Source organism: Macrosteles quadrilineatus, unplaced genomic scaffold (assembly GCF_028750875.1).
Source record: "Macrosteles quadrilineatus isolate MER2022 unplaced genomic scaffold, UCM_ALF_1.0 Scaffold_1__1_contigs__length_201487025, whole genome shotgun sequence".
Lineage (NCBI taxonomy): Eukaryota > Metazoa > Arthropoda > Insecta > Hemiptera > Cicadellidae > Macrosteles > Macrosteles quadrilineatus.
The window spans coordinates 16,347,750-16,371,139 of NW_026542594.1; the positions used below are offsets into that span (position 1 = coordinate 16,347,750).

A 23,390-nucleotide genomic window follows, 5' to 3' on the forward strand; every position below is an offset into this window, starting at 1 on the left:
GCCAGTCAGCCTAGTGTTTTAGGGGGGCGTCAGACAGCTAAGACTTAAAGTTTTGTCCGGGGGCGTAAAACATGTTTTTTTCCAAAAAAGGATTCACGCAGATAGGGAATGAGGCGGGGAAGGGTGCGTTCGGCAGATTTTAATAATGATTATATTTATAGTAATAATTGATTTGTAAGTTATTTGTGCAACTATTGAGTAAAGTGAGCAATTGACTCACTCGAGATACTTTTTGTTTCAGATAAATACAGATAAATGCTGTAAACTAAGTAATTCCTTCTAAAGGCCCTAATAAAATTGTTTTAGGCCTAGGTGATTAAAAGAGTTAATTTAGAAAGTACATATATTATTGTTTGGTTTTTTGATATTTAGGTTAGGTCTACTTTTGATTTAATACAATCATATGTTTAATAAAATGTAAAATAAATACATTATTTTAAATCAAAAAGTTTTAAATTCCTTGAACAACCGATTTGTTACTATTTTAAAAGTTCCTAATCAAACCATGCATTAATTTATATTTTATGGTCAGTTTTCTTTTGTTTTTAAATAAACTGAATATTAGTATAACGCCTTTGACCATTTTAAATTTTTGGATTCAGTATAAGTGTTATTCAAAGTTTAAAAAAATTCAAAATTCAATCTAAAAATAATACAGTAGTTATATGTTTTATATTTGTTTTTAGTTCTTACATTCTTTTGTATATGCAGAGTTTTTTTTAGGGTAAGAGTCCGGCACTACTCATTGACACAGGTTTTTGAGTGTCCATGAGGATTTCCTCTCCGCCCAAAAAAATTAAAAGGATAAAAAAATCTGTATGTTCATAGAAAATAGTCTGTTGTAGGATAAACGTCTCAAATTGCATTGTTATTACATTGCTGTGCCAAACTTAATTTTAGCCCTATCTAAAATTTTAGATATTCATAAATTTTGCAAACACTCTATGATATCAAATAGTTTACCCAGTGCAATAACTTGAACAGAACAAATTGTATACACCGTGGATGATAGAGGATACTTGAGTAGGTATATACTTAAAAGTTAAAACTTAAATTATGACAGGGTATTGCGTTGAGTTATAGATAGGATATTTTATTTCTCAATACCAGGGACAAGATGAAATATATTGCAGTGGTGTGAATATAGAAGATTGTAAAACTATTTTAATGTTGTCATTTATTAATCAGTGAGTTTGGACATTATGTTTACTGTTCAATATCTACACTTAGATCAGAGTTTTCATCTTCCCACTTAGCTTGCCTGTCTATGAGAGATTGGGGACTTGGTGTGCTAGTTCTATCGTTGATCCAGCTAAAAAGGACTTCATCAAGGCTTTCTGAGAATTTGGTTGTCTTCAATTTATTTTGTTGAAAAATAATGCTTCGGAACTGACGAATAGAAAAATCTGTGACTACATCTTTTAGTTCATCGTCATAGAGTCCTACATTGAGTTTTATTCTTTGTTCATCACGAAATCTCTTCAGCTTTTCTGTAAAAATCCCTTTCTTCAAAAGCCACCAGTAAAATTTGTTGTTGAACCAATACTCAATCATGTATAAGAAGTGAGCTTGATGATGATGCTGGTAGACTTTTCCATCTAGCTCTGCGACATTCCCACTCCTGACTGCTAGACCTATCAACATGTTGATGAAACCTAGAACTATAATAAATGTAAAGGCACCTATCAACAAGCACTCAATAACAAAAAGAAAGGTCACTGGAGTCGTAGTAAAATATTCTTTATCAAAAAGTGGCAAGTCTGGAAAGTAACCTAGAAAAATTACTATGAATGTATAAGTAAACGATCTTGGTACACTAGAGAATTTAGCATTATTGTAGTAAATGCAAAAGAAGCTAAGTGAAAACGCAAACATAGATACAGTCAGAACTAGTAGATGTTTAGATATACCATTCAAAACATGAAAAAATACAGCCAGCTGAAAAGAATTCTTGTAGTACAATGTAGTTAGAAAAACCATAACATAAATCCAACAAGAAAAAATCATAATAGCCGTAAGTTCAGGAGCCAGTACAAATGTTCTTCCAAATCCAACTAATGCCGTCATTATTATAAGGGGTACAAATGATACAGCATCAGTTAACCAAACTCTCTTCTGTATCAAGTTTGGTATTTTAAACATAGCAGGTATGAAAGACAACAATAAAAATACAATTACCATTACTTTTTGAACAAACGAGGTTAAGAAACTATATTTCTTTTCAGGATTATCGCCAATGTAAATTATGGGCAAGAAAAATGATAGAGCGTTTGTTACAGAGAACAACACAAGAAAACGAATCGTTAGGTATAATTTCTGTGCTTGATATTTATTTTTCAAGAACAACTCAATTACTGGGTGTTGCAGAACTTTTCTCCTTGCTTTTGAACAATCGGGTTTAGTCAGTTCATCAAATAATGTATAAACAACTCTCATTTGACTGAATTGTTTATCGTGTGGACATAGCATGTTGAAGTTCACATTTATATTTATTTTCTCTTCGTAATAGTGCTCTTGTTTTCCTGTTACACACGTATCCAAAAGACTCGTTAGCAATGATTCTGCTACTTCTGGATTGTAAGTAAGAACGGCATTGAAAACATTCAATCCTGTATTGTTCTCTAAAGCCAAGTCTGCTCCTCGAGTGACAAAATAATGGACACAAGAAATGGATGCAACTCCACATTGAGCCGCAAATAAGAGTGGAGTATTTCCCATGAGGTCCGCCCTATCAAACATTTCACCCAAGTGTTCAGGGGCAAATAAACTGAAAAAGTCATGCAAAAGTGTTAGTCCTTCAAAATTTCCTCCGAGTGCACAGGCGTGAAAAACATTTCTATTTTGGCGAGTTCTTCGAAGTAACCCAGTGGGAAACCAATGATAAAGAGGATGTTTAGTGAATTTTCCAAGGAGGAGGTATACATCTGTTGCATACAAGTCTCCCACCAATTCTAATTTGAGAATCTCATCAGGATCGCTCAGTTCCTCTGTAGTTCTCCTGCTGCTGATGTAGTTGTAATACCTAGGGGACATAAGCAGTGTCTTCATGGTGTCTAAGTGACCATGCTTTGCAGTGTAGTACACAGGTGGTTCTCCCTCTGAGTTTTCATCAGACAAATTCACCTGTGTCATTTTTAACGCTTCCTTAAGAAATTTAGCATTTCCAAAAATGATAGCAGTCATATAGGGTGTGTTACCTTGGCTATCTACTTGGGTAAAAAACCAAGTGACATCGTAAATATTCATCACACAAGGAAGAGTAGAATGACTCAAATATTTTGCAATAACATGAATAAATGTTTCCCCAGTATTTAGATTTCTCAAGTTATAATCCGCTCCATTATCAATCAGCTCCTTTAAACAATTTGCCCTGTTCAGCTCGGCAGCGTACAACAAGGGTGTTCTCCCACTTTTATCCATATAGTCTAAACAATATATACAACCAGAATCTAATAACGCTTTCAATATATCAACTTTATCCTGACGGACAGCCATGTGAAAAACTGACTCTTGATCAATGTCATTAAAACCAGTCAAGTTTTGAAATCGGTTTAGCAGGCATCTTACCATTTCAAAGTTATTTAGCTTGACTGCGATTAAAAGTGCAGTGTCATCCTTTATATCTCTAAATTCAGCAAAATCCTCAGTAATTTGTGGATGATGTAAGATTTCTTTAAGCAAACCCAATCTGTTGTGGGCAACTATGACGTGCAGCACTGTCCTACCGTTCGCTGGGTTTTTAATGGCAATGTCTGCTCCGACTTTTAGCAGAAGGTGCAACACTCTAGACTTAAGATAAACAGTTTCTACCAATGGAGTGTCTCCTGCAACATATAAGAACCAAGAGTTTTACATCTGAAAAAATGTTTACATGAGCATTTAAATTAAAAGTATTAATTCTACCAATAAATTTCACATTCAAAGCAAGGTACCTATTTCCATTTCCAATCAAATCAATATTGAATTAACAGAAGGTACGGTATTACAAAATCTCATTTGCCAGCTTTCTAGGAGGGTAGCTGATTTTTTTAATGGCTTTATAATGGTGTACAACCCAGATTCAAGATCTGATTTTCAGTTGATAAATTTACCTTTAAGCGAATTTTCCATATATAGGGAATAAGTTATTACCGTAAGTCTCAATGTAAAACCTGGACTCAGGAACGATTTACTTTTTCATTTTGATTTCACCAGAGGTCAAACATCAACCTTCCAAATTCATATAAACAGGGTGTCCAAAACCACCCATACACCCCTTTTAAAACTAGGGAATTAAAACCACTTTTAAAACGAGGATCAAAGTGAATCCATATATGGATTCACTTAGATCAAACCTGCCACTAAAATTTTACTAAAAACACACTTGGATCAGCAAACCTAAGTAGGTGGTCGTTAAACCCAAAGTCATTTAGGGAATAAATCTGACATGTTTAAGGAAATATTTCAGTGAAAATCCAATGAGGTAAATTGATTTAGGTTGTGGGTTAATCTTATGTAGTAACTGCATGCCACTCATGGAACTCAATACCTTATCCCGTTATATCCATAAAAAACCCGAATCCTTATGGTGGCGTTGAAAGAATATTACCTTAACCGGATGGCTGTAGCTTGGCAGGTGGTGTGCATTAGCTTTGGATGCAGCAGATGGTGTATATGTGTAGGTACGTTATTGTATGTCAGGAAAAACCTCAAGAATAAGTGCTTAATCAACCAATAGTTTGCATTGGATAAGGCGGTGAAGAATCACCATAATCTTCTCTGCGTTCTCTTCCCTTGGTAAGGCACGGGCAGAGCGACTAGTTTTGTTAATGTTGTGTTATTATTGTTAGTTCTTTTTAGATGTTAACTAAAGGACCATGAGGTACTAAGTTTGTCTCAACAAAGAAAAATTTGCATTTAATTTCATGTGCTGTGGTGGAGGTATTTTCTTTTATAATCTTAATTGGGTATATAATCCCCTGTGTGAATTGTGAGTAAAAACTATATTCATAATTTTTTCATAACAAAGAAAGAATTAAGACATAGCCTATTTGGTCCTAGTACACATCAACATACCCTAGGAATTACTATAACCAAGATAAGTAAATTCTAATCATGTTTACCATTATCATTTAATGCGTTGATTAGTTCTGGGGATGAGTTGTATTGCAAAACTATCTGTGCAGCTTTGCTATCCGACCGTCTAGCGGCTAGGTGTAGAATGTTTATGTTGCCATATTTAAGGATTGTCTTGTAAGGATCAGCTCCCTGGGCACACAGTAGATCCAGAGTACTATAACTTCCTACCATTGCCGCCCCTAGGAGTGGTGTGAAACCCTCTTTGTCCTGAGAGTTCAATAGTTCAGAGCACCGTTCATCCTCAAGCAGCAAACTTAGCACATCCCTGTTGTTTGAAGCGGCTGCCACATGTAGTACTGACAACCCGTTTCCATCTGGTGAAAAAAAAAAAAAAAAAAAACTGAAGAGGAGGTCACCAGTAGATCGGCAATTTACTTGGTCATCTGGTCACTAAACAGTCTTTTTGAATTAAATATATAAATAAGAAAAACCTCTTCGCCAACAAGTTATTTCATCATCAGTCCCGTTGACCAACTTGTAAAATTAAATGATTGACTCAACGATCATCTCACTTTGTCACTTCGTCATCTTTTAGGTATGGGTATAGGGGAGCAGAGTGGGCGGCGCTAACCGGGATAACCCAGGATTGGGAAGCGAGTCCAGTTGTTGAACCATGTCGCTCGAGGCTAGAAGCCAGTATTGCCAACTGAAAATACTAGCTTCATTGAACACTAGATACGCGGCAGATTTATTTTGTCCGTGGTGCGAAGCCCTGTGTATTGGATGATCTGCGTGTGAATGCAACGGATAGTTTTGTTGTTTCTATAGCAAACTCTAACCTTGTCCTCGGTCTCACACATTCCTCTGCCATTTTATTAGTAATCTGCGATGGAATTTAGATCTGGCTTATACCATAGACAATGTATCAACACTAGACTTCTCATCCCTTTGTAAATTTTGAAGCTTGATGTTTTTTGTGTCTAGTTCATGTCTGGTGACACTGATCGCTAGTGTCAACAAAATTTTATTTATTTTATCTTCGGGTTAATTTTATGATTTGTGCTTTACTGTTGGTTACATAGTTGGAGGACAAGATATTGTTTATAATAACTTTTGAGCATTAAAAATAGATGTTAAGCACTGTCAGCAACAAATTCTTCGATGAAACACTTCACAAAAATCTGAAGGGTAGGTCCAGAATTGATGGCCTCTTAAGTCTGTAAATTGTATCCGTGTTGTTAAGTAAGTTCAACGCTAAATGATTTTGATGACATTCTAATTTTGAAATATATCTTTCACATAAGGTATACCGTAATGATTTTGTCCTTAACTGTAGGGATCTTAAGGTCTTCATGTAGCGTTCTATTGGTGACATACCAAGGTGCATTAGTTATCTTTCCCAGAATTTTCTATTGGTATCTTTGTATAATTTCAATACCTATTTGAAGTACTCGCCGAGCCCCAAAGTTGCACTCCGTATGTCCATATTGGTTAGAATATCGTTTTATACAGCAATAATTTTTAATTTATTTTCTAGACTAAGTTTTGATTTTCTTCCGATGAGCTAATTTAACTGATTAGGTTTTAAATTTAGATTTTGCCGTTTTCTCCAAATGTGTGTTTTCCATGTTAATTTCCTATCTAAATGGATACCTTAGTATTTAACGTCAGTTACTTCAGGAAGTTGGGTTCCTTTTTATTGTGACAGTGTGACGGTCAGGCAGTCATTAACCATATTTTTTTGGAATATCATGGATACCAGCCCAAAACCCAGTTTTGGTTATTGCCGTTAGTATTGGCAATAGGTCAGTGGAAGAGTGTCGCAACTCTGCTAGCCAGCATAATCTGGCAGTTTACTTGGGTTTTGTTGAGTGTCACAAAGTATTGGATTGGGTACATCGATTGCTACATCACGTTCAGTTGTTTTGATCATAGCATGGAATGTGTGGCCTAATTATTCTGCTGACAAGAGGTGTCATCATTCCATGTGACGTGTAGGAGTAGGACCGCCGAACCTGGGGGACAGTTAGCTAGTCGGGTTTGAAGAGTCCATGAGCCGCGGTTACGAGCTATCCTTCCCTCCCCCGCGGGTGTCCGTGGGGGTGGGCATGTCCGCTTTCAAAATCACTTTTATATAGTCCATATTTTCAATTGATAGTAACTAATAACAAATCATTTTGTTCTTTTAACATACGGTAATAATCTATTATTGAGTTTCTGCCCTTCCCGTGTGTGGTTGCTTCAACAGGGGGACAAGAATTTCGATTTAGAGTAAAAGAAAGGAGGACAGATTTAGTTTCATTATATACAAAAACACTTCCTTGAGGAATCCCAGATTCAATATTGGATGTAGGTCAGTAAGGACATCTTGATATTTAATTCGGAAAGTCCTGTTTTGAAGGTAGGATTTCAAAATGGTAAAAATTGAATGGGGTGCAAACATTTTCACTTTTTATAACAAGCCAACATGCCACCCCTTATCGAATGCCTGGCTAACATCCAAGAAGGCAGCTGATCAACATTTTTTATTATTTTCCATACATTGACGTATCACGTCAACAACTCGGTGAACCTTTTCTATGGTACTGTGTTTCCGTTTACCAAACTGATGCGCAGTAATTACATCTTCGCCAATTAGGTCTTGTATCCTTTCCAGAAGAAATTTTTCAAATAACTTAGACATTACTGGTAAAAGACTTATAGGTCGGTATGAACTTATACCTGGTCAAGAGGCTTCCCAGGTTTCGGAATGACTAGCAGTTGTGCTCTTTTGAAATGATCTGGCACATATTCAAGTTTTAACATTTTATTAAATAAAATAGTCAAAAACATTCCTTTCCGTGGAAGCTCTTTAAGTATTTTACCAGTTATGAGGTCGCAACCAGGAGCCTTGTCAGAATGAAGATTGTTGGTGATGATTAATTTTACTTCTGATGGTTTGAACTTCTGCAATGGGAAGTCAACTTGTAATGGAGCATCTAAATATTCAAGTATCTCTTCCTCGTTGTTTACTGCCGCATTTATTCGAACACATTCTCAAAATATTGAGCAAAGGCTTCAGACTTCGCTCTGTTAAATTTTGCCCAGCTCCCATCAGATTTTAAAATTTGTTTATAATAAGATTGTTTTATTTGGCTATAAGGTTTTAAATTAGGTACTGAAATAACAAGAAACAAATTGTAAACAAAAAACTACCTCTACATTGCACCGGACGGAACTAACAATAAAATTGTCTTCAGCTAATCCAGAAGGTTGACAAATTTACTAGGGGAGTATTTTTTATCCATGCTCATATGCACTGAGTTACAAATCTTGTAGAACTGTGTAGTATTGTAAATCCTGATATTTATATGGGTCTTGTTTGTATATATATACTTATGGGTGAAATGGAGGTCAAATAACCTTGCGTATTATGAGCTTCCCTCAGTTTGACACTTCAACCCCCACCATCCCCAAATGGCGCTTCATCCCTTTAAGAGTTGTGCATTACTCATCCTTCATTCATATTTCCTGGGTGTAAATACGCACATAGATGGCGTCCTCATCTCAAATAGTTATAATATAAACACCTATTATTTTAAAGATATTGTAAGCCGCCTGCACAGCTGCGCGCGTTGCCGCTCTACCCATCACCACCTAAAAGACGACGAAGTGAGGAGTTAGGGGTCAAGTCAACTGTAGACAAACAGGATTCTCGTATTTAATAATTTAATTTTACCGTCCACTCTTTAACGGGACTGATGATTAAATAACTTGTCGACGAAGAAATTTTCCGTATTTAGTTTTAAAAGACGGTCTAGTGGTCTGACGACGAAGCAACTTGTCGATCTACTGGTGGGCCCCCCTATATGAATAGGTTAGGCCTAATCCAAAAGACTTATAGATGAGCTACATATTATTTAGTTTGGTAAAAGAAAAACCAATGACTATAATGAAGACATTTAATACAGCTAAAAAAATTTGCTGAAGCACAGTTTTACCTTTTACATTTTAGCAATCATGTACCGTACATGGTTGCTAAAATGTATGGTACATGTATGTACCATACAGTCTATTGGTCACATACAATCTGGTCTACAGTAGTACAGCTACTTAATATCCTATGTTGATGGATGAGGGAATTAAATGAACTGATTAATTTTCTGAATTTATTTTGCTTTGGTGAATCCTAAAATAAATAAATGTATTTATCATCCTAGGATAAATTAAGCACATAACTCACAGTATAATAAAATGATAATTAATTATTAACTAGTGGCTTGTAGGGACATAATTCCCTAAAAAGCTCAAATGGAAAAGAAATTATTGTAATATTTAAACAAACTCAGAATCAATTTATATATTTGTCAGGATAGATATCCCAGTACAACATATCTTTTGTGTAAAAAAAAAAACAAAAAAACAGTTTGTTGTTTGTCTTTGTTTGCTTTTGTTGATGTTATTTTCAATAAAGAATATTAATGATTCCAGAGATTTAACTGCTAAAGAATAAATATTGGTTTATTAAGGTAGCTTTGGTTTTAGCGAATTTCCCATATAGGGAATAAGCTATTACCGTGGTACTCATGGTAAGACCTGGACCTGGGACCGATTTATTTTTTCGTTTTGAGGTCCCTAGAGGCCAAAAACACCATCCGTTCAAATTCATATATATATATATTTATATTACTAAGCAAATCAAAATACCACAGTACCCTAAAAACATTTTATTTTATATTACTTACATGTTTCGGACATTAATGCCATGATCACAGTATAGTATATAACCTATTAGTTTCTTTTATTTACAAACATTATTAGATATTTCTTATTAAAGAACAGGTGATAACTTTTATATTAAGGGAAGGAGGTGTTTTCTTTAAGATGTATAATTTCATTGAATATTACGTTTTGATTTTGAATTTGTGTCAAGTTTAGTAAATTGTCTTTGTCATTAATATGGTGAGTATAAATATAAAAGTCTTCCTTTGTATTCATTTTTTCACCTTTATTTTCAATATCCAGAATGTGCATATTTTTATTCATTTCTGAGTATGTATGGTCGGTCTGAAGTATATGTTCGGCGTATGAGGATTTTTGTGTTGTCATATTGTTTGATCTCATGGTGGAAGGAAAAAACATAGGTGTGCTATTCCCACATATTCTGACGTCACTCGGATTGCAAACAAAAGATCACCTGATTGTAACTGTCAAATTAGTATATGTATTTGTTTTGATTTGGTTGTTATTGTTTTCATAATAATAAAAACAAAAACAATAAAATCAAAACAAATACATACTAATTTGACAGTTACAATCAGGTGATATTTTGTTTGCAATCCGAGTGACGTCAGAATACGTGGGAATAGCACACCTATGTTTTTTCCTTCCACCATGGTTTGATCTGATTGCCTGTATATGCTCTTTGTATCTGACTTCAAATGTTCGACCTGTTTGACCAATATAGTATTTTTCACAGTTGTTACATGATAATTTGTAAATTCCTGATTTCTTATATACATTTGGTGGGTTGGGTATCGTATTTGTTCTTTTTTGTATTATGTTGAAAGCGTTATTCCTTGTTTTATAACTTAGTTTAAATTTTGAGTTCGGTAATGTCTTTCTTAAGGTTTTGTTTAAGGATGAGCTGAATGGAATACATATAAATTCTTTCTTTACGTTTTCTTGTTCTTCTACTTTCATTCTTTTTGTTTTTTCATTTTTTATTAATTTTTCAATCATTTTTTCTTTGTATCCATTTGTTCCTGCAATTCTTTTTATAGTTTTCTTTTCTATTTCAAAGTTGTCTTTAGACATTGGTATGTTAAGTAATCTAAATACCATTGATTTGAATGTAGAAATTTTGTGTTGCCAAGGATGGTTTGACTCAAATGGAATGATTAGGTCAGTTTGGGTAGGTTTCCTATATATATTGAAATTATGTCGATCGTTTTCTTTAGTAATTGTTATGTCTAAGAAATTTATCTTCTTTTCTTGTGTCTCCATCGTAAATTTAATTGTTGGGGAGATAGAATTTAAGTATTTCAAAAAATCTTGATATGAGTCTTTATTGCCGTTGTATAAGCATAATAGATGAGTGAACGAAGTGAACGAATCTATGTATCGTGTATAGCGGAGTCGGAGAAAAGTTGTCCGCTTGTCTGTGAGTGAGTGTGTTCGCACCAAAAACTCAAGAACCGTTGCACTTATAGCGTTCAAATTTTGCACAAATAATTATGACACCAGTGGGAAGACCTCATTAAAATTCTAGACGATTCCGTTCAGTAGTAATTATTAAAACCTTAAAAACATTTTTAAATTTGTCCCATAAGAATAACATTAGGAGCTACCTTCTTCTTCTTCTTATTTGTTTACGTTTTGCGACCAACAATTTTGTTGTCTACTTAAGACAGAGAGAACGACTTTTACTCTAAGCTTTTTTATTCATGGAGTAAACAGTTTGGCGTCTATGAATATATATCATTATAATTTCACAGGTTTCAGAATAATTTTGTTTAAGTTAATTAAATTTCACAACTTTCTGAATAATAAATTGAACTTTACAATATTAATCAGCAGTTATATACCGTTTATGTTCAGTATTAAACTTCACCTTTAAATTAAAAATATATATGTATATATTTCGAACAAAGCTGCTTTTTACATTATTCAATTTAATGTTGGGGCATTGAATATTAAATATTCAAAGATGTTAGTAATACTAAAATGCTATGCGAAGGGGGGGGGGGGGAACAGGTCCACGACGTAGAGAGTGGTAAAGGAAGCGGAAAGGTGAGCAGTGCGGAGTGTGGAAATCCTTTGTGACTGTTAAAATTAATATATCTGTAATACCATAGATTAAACATACTCCCTAAGGGAGTATGTTTAATCTATGGTAATACTTATATGCTATAGAAAGAGAGGGAAACAGGTCTACGATGTAGGAGGTAGTGAAGGAAGTAGTCAAGACGAGCGCTCCGGAGTGTGGAAAGCCTTTGTGACAGTTATAATAATGTATCTGCAATTCTAAAAACACAATGAGAAGGGAGAGAAACAGGGCCACGACGTAGGAAGTGGTGAAGGAAGTAGTCGAGGCGACCATTCCGGAGCGTGGGAACCCTTTGTGACAGTTAGAATAATGTATCTGCAATTCTAAAAATGCTATGGGAAGGGAGAGAAACAGAGCCACGACGTAGGAAGTGGTGAACGAAGTAGTCAAGGCGAGCAGTCCGGAGTGTGGGGACCCTTTGTAACAGTTGGGTTAATGTACCTGCAATACTAAAATGCCATAGGAAGGGAGGTAAACATGTCCACGACGTAGGAAGTGGTGATGGAAGTAGTCAAGGCGAGCAGTCCGGAGTGTGGCCACCCTTTGTAACAGTTGGGTTAATGTACCTGCAATACTAAAATGCCATAGGAAGGGAGGTAAACATGTCCACGACGTAGGAAGTGGTGATGGAAGTAGTCAAGGCGAGCAGTCCGGAGTGTGGCGACCCGTTGTGACAGTTATATTAATGGATCTGCAATAAAAAAATGCTAAAGGAAGGGAGGGAAACAGGTCCACGACGTAGGAAGTGGTGATGGAAGTAGTCAAGGCGAGCAGTCCGGAGTGTGGCGACCCGTTGTGACAGTTAGATTAATGGATCTGCAATAACAAAAATGCTAAAGGAAGGGAGGGAAACAGGTCCACGACGTAGGAAGTGGTGATGGAAGTAGTCAAGGCGAGCACTCCGGAGTGTGGCGACCCGTTGTGACAGTTAGATTAATGGATCTGCAATAAAAAAAATGCTAAAGGAAGGGAGGGAAACAGGTCCACGACGTAGGAAGTGGTGATGGAAGTAGTCAAGGCGAGCAGTCCGGAGTGTGGCGACCCGTTGTGACAGTTAGATTAATGGATCTGCAATAACAAAAATGCTAAAGGAAGGGAGGGAAACAGGTCCACGACGTAGGAAGTGGTGATGGAAGTAGTCAAGGCGAGCACTCCGGAGTGTGGCGACCCGTTGTGACAGTTAGATTAATGGATCTGCAATAAAAAAATGCTAAAGGAAGGGAGGGAAACAGGTCCACGACGTAGGAAGTGGTGATGGAAGTAGTCAAGGCGAGCACTCCGGAGTGTGGCGACCCGTTGTGACAGTTAGATTAATGGATCTGCAATAAAAAAAATGCTAAAGGAAGGGAGGGAAACAGGTCCACGACGTAGGAAGTGGTGATGGAAGTAGTCAAGGCGAGCAGTCCGGAGTGTGGCGACCCGTTGTGACAGTTAGATTAATGGATCTGCAATAACAAAAATGCTAAAGGAAGGGAGGGAAACAGGTCCACGACGTAGGAAGTGGTGATGGAAGTAGTCAAGGCGAGCACTCCGGAGTGTGGCGACCCGTTGTGACAGTTAGATTAATGGATCTGCAATAAAAAAATGCTAAAGGAAGGGAGGGAAACAGGTCCACGACGTAGGAAGTGGTGATGGAAGTAGTCAAGGCGAGCAGTCCGGAGTGTGGGGACCCTTTGTAACAGTTGGGTTAATGTACCTGCAATACTAAAATGCCATAGGAAGGGAGGTAAACATGTCCACGACGTAGGAAGTGGTGATGGAAGTAGTCAAGGCGAGCAGTCCGGAGTGTGGCGACCCGTTGTGACAGTTAGATTAATGGATCTGCAATAAAAAAATGCTAAAGGAAGGGAGGGAAACAGGTCCACGACGTAGGAAGTGGTGATGGAAGTAGTCAAGGCGAGCAGTCCGGAGTGTGGCGACCCGTTGTGACAGTTAGATTAATGGATCTGCAATAACAAAAATGCTAAAGGAAGGGAGGGAAACAGGTCCACGACGTAGCAAGTGGTGATGGAAGTAGTCAAGGCGAGCACTCCGGAGTGTGGCGACCCGTTGTGACAGTTAGATTAATGGATCTGCAATAAAAAAAATGCTAAAGGAAGGGAGGGAAACAGGTCCACGACGTAGGAAGTGGTGATGGAAGTAGTCAAGGCGAGCAGTCCGGAGTGTGGCGACCCGTTGTGACAGTTAGATTAATGGATCTGCAATAACAAAAATGCTAAAGGAAGGGAGGGAAACAGGTCCACGACGTAGGAAGTGGTGATGGAAGTAGTCAAGGCGAGCACTCCGGAGTGTGGCGACCCGTTGTGACAGTTAGATTAATGGATCTGCAATAAAAAAATGCTAAAGGAAGGGAGGGAAACAGGTCCACGACGTAGGAAGTGGTGATGGAAGTAGTCAAGGCGAGCACTCCGGAGTGTGGCGACCCGTTGTGACAGTTAGATTAATGGATCTGCAATAAAAAAAATGCTAAAGGAAGGGAGGGAAACAGGTCCACGACGTAGGAAGTGGTGATGGAAGTAGTCAAGGCGAGCAGTCCGGAGTGTGGCGACCCGTTGTGACAGTTAGATTAATGGATCAGCAATAACAAAAATGCTAAAGGAAGGGAGGGAAACAGGTCCACGACGTAGGAAGTGGTGATGGAAGTAGTCAAGGCGAGCACTCCGGAGTGTGGCGACCCGTTGTGACAGTTAGATTAATGGATCTGCAATAAAAAAATGCTAAAGGAAGGGAGGGAAACAGGTCCACGACGTAGGAAGTGGTGATGGAAGTAGTCAAGGCGAGCAGTCCGGAGTGTGGCGACCCGTTGTGACAGTTAGATTAATGGATCTGCAATAAAAAAAATGCTAAAGGAAGGGAGGGAAACAGGTCCACGACGTAGGAAGTGGTGATGGAAGTAGTCAAGGCGAGCAGTCCGGAGTGTGGCGACCCGTTGTGACAGTTAGATTAATGGATCTGCAATAAAAAAAATGCTAAAGGAAGGGAGGGAAACAGGTCCACGACGTAGGAAGTGGTGATGGAAGTAGTCAAGGTGAGCAGTCCGGAGTGTGGCGACCCGTTGTGACAGTTAGATTAATGGATCTGCAATAAAAAAAATGCTAAAGGAAGGGAGGGAAACAGGTCCACGACGTAGGAAGTGGTGATGGAAGTAGTCAAGGCGAGCACTCCGGAGTGTGGGGACCCTTTGTGACAGTTAGGTTAATGTACCTGCAATACTAAAATGCCATAGGAAGGGAGGTAAACATGTCCACGACGTAGGAAGTGGTGATGGAAGTAGTCAAGGCGAGCAGTCCGGAGTGTGGGGACCCTTCATTAGTTAGATTAATATATATTGGATTTTTAATCATTTTTAGATGATATAATTACGATATTGTTGTTTTAAATCATCATTGAAAGCCATACGATATTTTTTAGGAGATTCCTTACATCATGCTTTGTTCTAGGTTAAGTTAGATTAGTTTAGTTTGGCTTAGTTTTGTTTATGATAGGCTTCATAACAAATATGGAAATAGGCTTCATTTAATCAAAAGACATGTTGTACAGGAACGATGGCTTTACCTCCTATCGATAACTGTTGGAAATCCATTACGTATATTACCAATGACTTTGTTTGATTAATGGATGAGAAGTTAGGATTGTTGTTGACTAAGATTTGGTTGATTTGCCCATACAAATAACACTGTGTTCACCAGTGACACCGGTAGGTAGGCTAGGTGTGGGTGGACTATTTCATTACTGCGCTCATGTTCACTCATCCCGTTACGCGCAGAATAAGCGTACTACTAGTATATCATCGACATATCTATACCAATAGATTATATCTTTTTTAAATGGATTTTCGTCGTTTATGATTTTTGATGATTCTAGATGCTGCATATATATGTTTGCTAGAATACCAGAAAGTGGAGAACCCATAGCCAATCCTTCTAATTGTTTGAAAATTTTGCCATTGAATTCAAAATAGCTTTGATTGATTGCTACTCTAGATAGTTTCATAAGATCATTTAACTCATTTTTTGAAACCTGTTTATTTTTGTTTAAAGTTTCTTGAAGGATTTGAAGGGTATCTTTTGTAGGAATATTTGAATACATATTAGTTACATCAAAGGAGATAAAAATTGCATTTTCAGGTATTAATTCATCCTTAATTTTTTCAATTAATTTATATGTATTGTTGATACTGTATCCAGATTCAAAGTTTATCTTAAGTTTTAGTTTATTATTTAGGTACTTACATACATTGTATGCTGGGGCATTTCGGTAGTTAACAACAGGACGTATTGGTACATTTGTTTTATGTGTTTTAGGTTGTCCTCTAAATTTTGGTATTATTGGATTTATCATTTTTAGTTGTATCATGTCACTTTTATTTAAAGTTTTACATTTAGATATTGTACTATTAATTTCTTTACTGTATTCTAGTGTGGGATCTTTAGAGAGTTCTCTGTAATTATTGTCTTCAATAAAGTTTTCTACCTTTTTGTTATAGTCGTCTATATAATCTTGGCAACACAAAGTTTCTACATTCAAATCAATGGTATTTAGATTACTTAACATACCAATGTCTAAAGACAACTTTGAAATAGAAAAGAAAACTATAAAAAGAATTGCAGGAACAAATGGATACAAAGAAAAAATGATTGAAAAATTAATAAAAAATGAAAAAACAAAAAGAATGAAAGTAGAAGAACAAGAAAACGTAAAGAAAGAATTTATATGTATTCCATTCAGCTCATCCTTAACCCTCCGAGTGTCATGCGTCGCTGCAGCGACGCGTAACGCACTTTGTATAGTGTCGTGCGTCGCTGCAGCGACTCGCGAACACTGTTTACGGCGAAGGCTCTATGACTAACTGAATCGGACTGTACTGGATTGAGTTAGGTATCGTTCTGTCCGTAATATTCTAAGCTTTCTGCAGAGGTCTGTCTCTAAGCACTATTCATTTTAGTTCCGAAAATATTGTAGCAGACAGCTGACTGAGCTGACGTGCGTGTATTTGTAAACAGCTAGGTTACCCTCGGACCGATGACTGATGTGTTTTATTACGTTTATCATTGTTTTAGTGTTAAAAATCAAAAGTAGTGATATACGTGGTGCATTATAAGAAGATTTAAGTGGTTTTGAAGTGCTGGTTGATGATCCTGAAGAAGTAGGTAGTGATATTGATGTAAATTATCAGCCAGATTCCTAGCTATGGTTGGGCTATGCATTCTTAGCTAAACGCTATGTACTGAAATCTGTTTTTTGCCCATAACTTTTTTATTTGCAAATCTACTTCCTTATATTATTATAGATTTGTAATCCTCATAAAATTTAGAACAAAGTGGCTATTTTCAAATATTTATAGGCCTATAATTTATACAATTTCATTGAGCGCAAACTTATTTTTTTTTTGAAAATTTTCGAAATTATACATTTTTTTACCTAAAAAATTTTTTTTTTTTTAAATCTTCCTTATGTTTTATATATAATATTCAGTGCCGGATTTACCACTAGGCCGATTAGGCCGCGGCCTAGGGCCGCAGAGCAAAAGGGGGCCGCAGAGGATTGGGAAAAAACATTTGTTTAGATAAAATAAAATAAAAAAAAAATTAATTAAACCACCAGTTACCACGATCACAGGTGACCATAATGATGTCTCCGTGGACCGAGAGAGATGTTCACGATTATGCCGCGGCCGCGGGTGACGGGGATGTGTCCTTAATGATCGCAGCCCGCAGGAGACGTTCGCGATTTAGCCGCGGCCGCGGGTGATGGGGATGAAATGAAATGAAATATTATTTATTTATACAGGCAAAAGTTAGGGCCACATGGCCCTTTCTTACACTTAACCTGTCATAAATATAACACATATATTTTAACAATTACATTAATATACAACAAAGACAAAATCTAAATCATGGATACAGAAACATTAACAAAAGAAAATAACTTACATTTTAAACTGTACAAAAATAATCTTCCTGTCTCCCTCTCTCTCTCTCTCTCACACACACACACACACCTAGCACATCTGTCAGTGACCAACCAGCGTACAAGCCCCTAGGACAAACCAACCATGGCCATACGTTCAAAATACATATGTCCATATGTGTAGCCCTACTATGTGTAGTCCATATAGTCAGTGTGAGCCCAAAATACATATGGGATGTGTCCTTAATGATCGCAGCCCGCAGGAGACGTTCGCGATTTAGCCGCGGCCGCGGGTGATGGGGATGTGTCCTTAATGATCGCAGCCCGCAGGAGACGTTCACGATTTAGCCGCGGCCGCGGGTGACGGGGATGTGTCCTTATGATCGCAGCCCGAAGGAGACGTTCACGATTTAGATGCTGTATCGAGTTGTCAATGATGATGTCCCAGTGATTGCGGCCCGTGTGCGGGAGATGTTCACGATTTCGCCGCGGTCACAAGTGTCGATGATGATGTCCCCGTGATTGCGGTCCGCGGCAGATGTTCATGATTTCACCACGGCCGCGAGTGTTGATGATGATGTCCCCGTGATCGCGGTTCACGGGAGATGTTATTGATTTCGCCGCGGCTGGGGGTGTCAATGAGGACGTTCCCGTGATGGCTTCCCGAGTGGGATGTTTACGATTTCGGCACGGCCGCGGGTGACAATGATGAAGTCGTCATGATCGCAGTCCACGGGAGAGGTTTTTAACACGACTTTGCCACGATCGCAAGTTTCGATGATGATGTCCCCGTGATTGCGGCCCGTGGGAGATGTTCACGATTTTACTGCGGTCCCGGATAACTATGATGGCTTTGACTTGGCTTAGGAGAGATGTCCATGATTTCATCCAGGATCACGGGGGCCGATGATGATGTTCCCTTGATGTATAGGAGATAGTCACTATTACTTCCGCGATCGCAAGGAATTTTCACCACAGGGGGAGGGCCGCTCAAGTAATTTGGCCTAGGGCCGCAAGTACCCCAAATCCGGCACTGATAATATTGAAGCCCAAGATTTTCCAAACAAAATGGTATATAGAACAGTATAATTAACATTGTTTTTAAGCTTCTCAGATCAGTTTTAATAAAACCTTGCAAATGAGCAAAAAATAGGCTGACATTAAGGCCAAAACACGTGACACTCGGAGGGCTAAACAAAACCTTAAGAAAGACATTACCGAACTCAAAATTTAAACTAAGTTATAAAACAAGGAATAACGCTTTCAACATAATACAAAAAAGAACAAATACGATACCCAACCCACCAAATGTATATAAGAAATCAGGAATTTACAAATTATCATGTAACAACTGTGAAAAATACTATATTGGTCAAACAGGTCGAACATTTGAAGTCAGATACAAAGAGCATATACAGGCAATCAGATCAAACAATATGACAACACAAAAATCCTCATACGCCGAACATATACTTCAGACCGACCATACATACTCAGAAATGAATAAAAATATGCACATTCTGGATATTGAAAATAAAGGTGAAAAAATGAATACAAAGGAAGACTTTTATATTTATACTCACCATATTAATGACAAAGACAATTTACTAAACTTGACACAAATTCAAAATCAAAACGTAATATTCAATGAAATTATACATCTTAAAGAAAACACCTCCTTCCCTTAATATAAAAGTTATCACCTGTTCTTTAATAAGAAATATCTAATAATGTTTGTAAATAAAAGAAACTAATAGGTTATATACTATACTGTGATCATGGCATTAATGTCCGAAACATGTAAGTAATATAAAATAAAATGTTTTTAGGGTACTGTGGTATTTTGATTTGCTTAGTAACATTTAAAGTAGCCCTCATTGATGTATACAATAACAAAATATATTTATATATATATATATAAATATATATATATATATATTTATTTATATATATATATATATATATATATTTATATATATATATATATATATATATATATGTGTACGTTAGCACGATATCTCGAGCAAAAATCATCCGATTTTGATGAAATTTGGCACAAACGTGTAAACCTACATTTATTTGAACGAGTTCGCGAACCAGCATGATCGGACTATGGGAACAGGGGTTTATGGGGGGTTTTATGGGGTAGAAATAGATTTTCCATTTTTGACCCTAAAAACAAAAAAATTTACAATTTCTTTTCACACCATTTTGTAGAGTATAAAAAACAAATAATTTAGTATATTGAAGCGTTATTGTGTGCCGATAGGTTACGGAAAAATTCCAAAAAACTGTAAATTTAAAATCCCCATGTTATTCTTATGGAGAAAAAGTCAACTGTTGTAGTTTGCTTGTTTATGAACATATTTTGATCGAATTTAGAAAATACATTAATTTCTTACTAACCTACTAACATAACAAAACCACCTTTTTACCCTCCCTGTTGCAGCAAACCTAAGCACCTTTCTTACTAACAATTAACATTTTACAAAAAAAAAAACACCGTTACCCTCCCTAATGCAGCAAACCTAAGTACTTGTTAAACTAATGCTATTTAAATAGGGAATAAATATGATATTTTTAAGGAGACATTTTATTGTAAATCCTAACAGGCTAATGGAAATTCGCTTAGTCTGCAGGTTTGCTGCGGCGGGGGTATTTTTTGGTTAATGCTGATAAAAAGGCTTCCACGATTGAAATACAGTATTGGAAATTGTCTTCGTCAAATAAGAAAAGGCAAAAAATTGTGTGTTGACATAAACTTAGTTCTTGGTCAAAACCACTTAATTAGCATCCCTTCCCTACCCAGTTATTATTTCTAAGTCTATGCTCATTTTGTAAAGGTTTAACAAAATTAGTCTTAAGTAAAGGCATCTCATTGACAGAACTTAACCCTAAATTTGTTTCTGATGAACATTAATACAACCACTATTATTAGCTTAGTGTAAGTATATGTGGTGGTAATCCTCCTTAAGATGCGATTGATTTACATATTCTACAAAAAAAGATTCTAATCAACGTTTAAATACTAACTATTTTGCGACTGGTTAGGGTTCCATTGCCCATAGTTATCGAAACTAATCACGACATAAATAGCCTACTTTTTGTTAGTTTTATGAAACGGAAATTACCTCTATGTTCTACTGTTATATATAGGTGCTTTCTTTTCTACCGTTCATGCTAGGCTACGGTAGCTATATTATTTGAACCTTTTTTGCTTGGAGCAATTAACAAAGTAGGCCTACTTAAGTACTTAATGAACAAATATCTGTACGTACTTCATCTCTATTCCCAAATTGTTTTCTTTAAGAGTAACCGTTGAGGTTACTCCACTTCATACAAAATATTGATTAAACACTACAATAAATCTCAAATATAAATGTTAGTAAATTTACAAAAAGTGTAGAATCAATCTTTAACATATGTTTTGAAATCAAAACAAAGAAGATCTTCTTTTAATCTTGAATCGTTTCTTTAATCTTGAAAACAATTGATTTTAACTTTGACATACCGGTAACTAAAAAGTCTTGATTATTAAGGGTAACGTTATCCCTTTATATAGTTGGGTTTATATGGTATACATTACATTGCAGAATTGACTGGCAAATGAGTAATCCAAATGTAAGCTTACTTGCTTAATGATAAATCACGATCAGCTGTATTGAAGTAAACAAAAATCAGCAGTAAAATGCCTTCTAATGCTATTCTTATGGAGAACATTTTACGTTATATCTAATTTTGTGTTAAGATTTTAGGAATTTCACTATTTTTCCCGCCGTCACGGAATCAAGACCTTTAATTTGAGCCATCTCCCGTCGTTCTACGACTTCCCAGTCGCCCACAATTTTGACGCAAAGAATCGGCTTACGTAATTAATATATAGATAGATACTATACTACTATGTGGATACTATGTGGCTGAAAAGTAACTTGCACCCCCCCTTTAACTTTTCAACCTATAAAATGATGTGCCACTTGACATATGTTGCTATTTGAAAATTTTGAACAATGAGCATTTGCAAATTTTCAAAAATATTTTTTTCTTTTTTGTAATTTTTATTATTTAAAAAAACCTCTACTTGTACCATATAAAAGAAAAGCTAATTTCATAACGAGTAAGAAAATTCAACGGGAGATGGGCTAAATGCATTGGTATAGGAAACACATAGGCCTATTTAAAAAAAATTTATTTATTTAAAAAAAACTGCCGCCATTTTGAAACTGAAAAAGAGAATTAATTTCTGTTTTTGCCAAAATGTTTGTCTATTAAATACCTTTAATATGGTGTATAACATGACAAATGTTTACATTTGAACATTCTGAGATTCGGACTAGTGACCCTCAGTTTTTGGCACACCCTGTATTGGGAAAAAGATAAAAATCTTTTTACGTTATTCCTTGGGGTCCATTTAGCGGGAAATAATTCTATTTCATCCTTGTACGTTAAGCCGTTTTTCCGTAATAAATTTGAGACACCTCTCATGGGACACCCTGTATATATAGTTTTATCCAACAGCATTGGTTAAAAAATAAAATGTGAGTTAAAAGTAAAATTGTAATTTAAACAATTTCAATATAAATTGAGAATAAAAATATACAGTAGTACTATTAATTATTAAAATGTTCTAGTGGGCCAACTTATAAAAATTTGTCTGACAAGCTAGTTTACCTGCTAGCTCAAGGTTCCTCTTCCTCAATAGTTTCCTAATCTCATCTTCTTTGCCACTTTTTATTACTTTGATTATTTGTTTGAAATCGATAACATGACTTTTTCTCTGAAAAATATGGACTATTAGTGTAAATTTTGAATACATAGTGTAGGCTACCAATGTTGTCTTTATTATTAATTTAGGCCTACTAGATGAGAAGTGGTCATTCACTAAAAATTTTTTAGCCATCCTGAAATGGTTATTTGTATAAAGTTAACACTGTCCAGCTTGACGTGAGAATCTTATACGAGTTATTTGGTGTAATGGAGGCCGGTACATACAATTTTAAAATGCTATGTATAACACATGTGGCCATTCTCTGGTGCAGTGATTTACGTGCAATAAAATGTGTTTTTCTTCTTATTAAGTTTTATAATTTAGAAGTACAGGAGGATTAAGACATAACTTAAAAACCACTCCCTACACTATTGCTTATAGTAGCCTATTTTCCCATGATGATACAAGTGGAAACTCAAGCTTAAATAGCTGGTAAATTCACTGGTGTACCTACCTTCTTTTTGGAAAGCTTTTGAGAGTAAATGCTGAAGCCATCGTCTGAATCACTAGATCCTAGCAAACGTTTCTTTTCCATTTCTGTCACCTTATAACTTATCGCAGTAAAATAAGAGGAATTAAAATAATCATTTAAAAGTAGTACACAATATTTATAAATATTATGTTTTCATCAGATGATGATATACAGTTACAATACTTAGAATGAGAAAACAAAAGCTGGGGTTAGATATAGCCCATACAAGTCTAACTGACCATATCTATATCTATAATACCCCCGTCGCAGCAAACCTGCATACTAAGCGAATTTCCATTTACCCGGCTTGATTTCTACTAAAATATTCCCTATAAATTTTCAGATTTATTTCCTATTTAAATAACATTAATTTTAGT

General features: G+C 36.2%; 1 protein-coding gene across 1 annotated transcript; it reads right to left on the reverse strand.

The window, feature by feature from the left end:
- Positions 1–1,178: 1,178 nt before the first annotated feature.
- LOC128994820 (alpha-latroinsectotoxin-Lt1a-like) lies at positions 1,179–23,076 on the reverse strand. The gene is made up of 6 exons (XM_054419620.1): positions 22,996–23,076; positions 22,445–22,550; positions 7,923–8,069; positions 5,103–5,432; positions 3,198–3,824; positions 1,179–1,634 (listed from the first exon to the last, which is right to left on the reverse strand). Exons 1-6 carry the CDS (start codon positions 23,074–23,076, stop codon positions 1,207–1,209), a joined length of 1,719 nt encoding a protein of 572 aa, XP_054275595.1. The 3' UTR covers positions 1,179–1,206.
- Between the last annotated feature and the right edge of the window lie 314 nt (positions 23,077–23,390).

Bases quoted from the DNA above. Each gene is read 5' to 3' on its own strand.
- LOC128994820 (XM_054419620.1), bottom strand. From the start codon at position 23,076: ATGGAAAAGAAACGTTTGCTAGGATCTAGTGATTCAGACGATGGCTTC. The intron at 5,433-7,922 runs GTAAAATACTTA...TTTTTTCACCAG, and splicing joins TGGTTGCGACCTCATAACTG to ATGGAAACGGGTTGTCAGTA. The intron at 3,825-5,102 runs GTAAACATGATT...TATATGTTGCAG, and splicing joins CAACGCATTAAATGATAATG to GAGACACTCCATTGGTAGAA.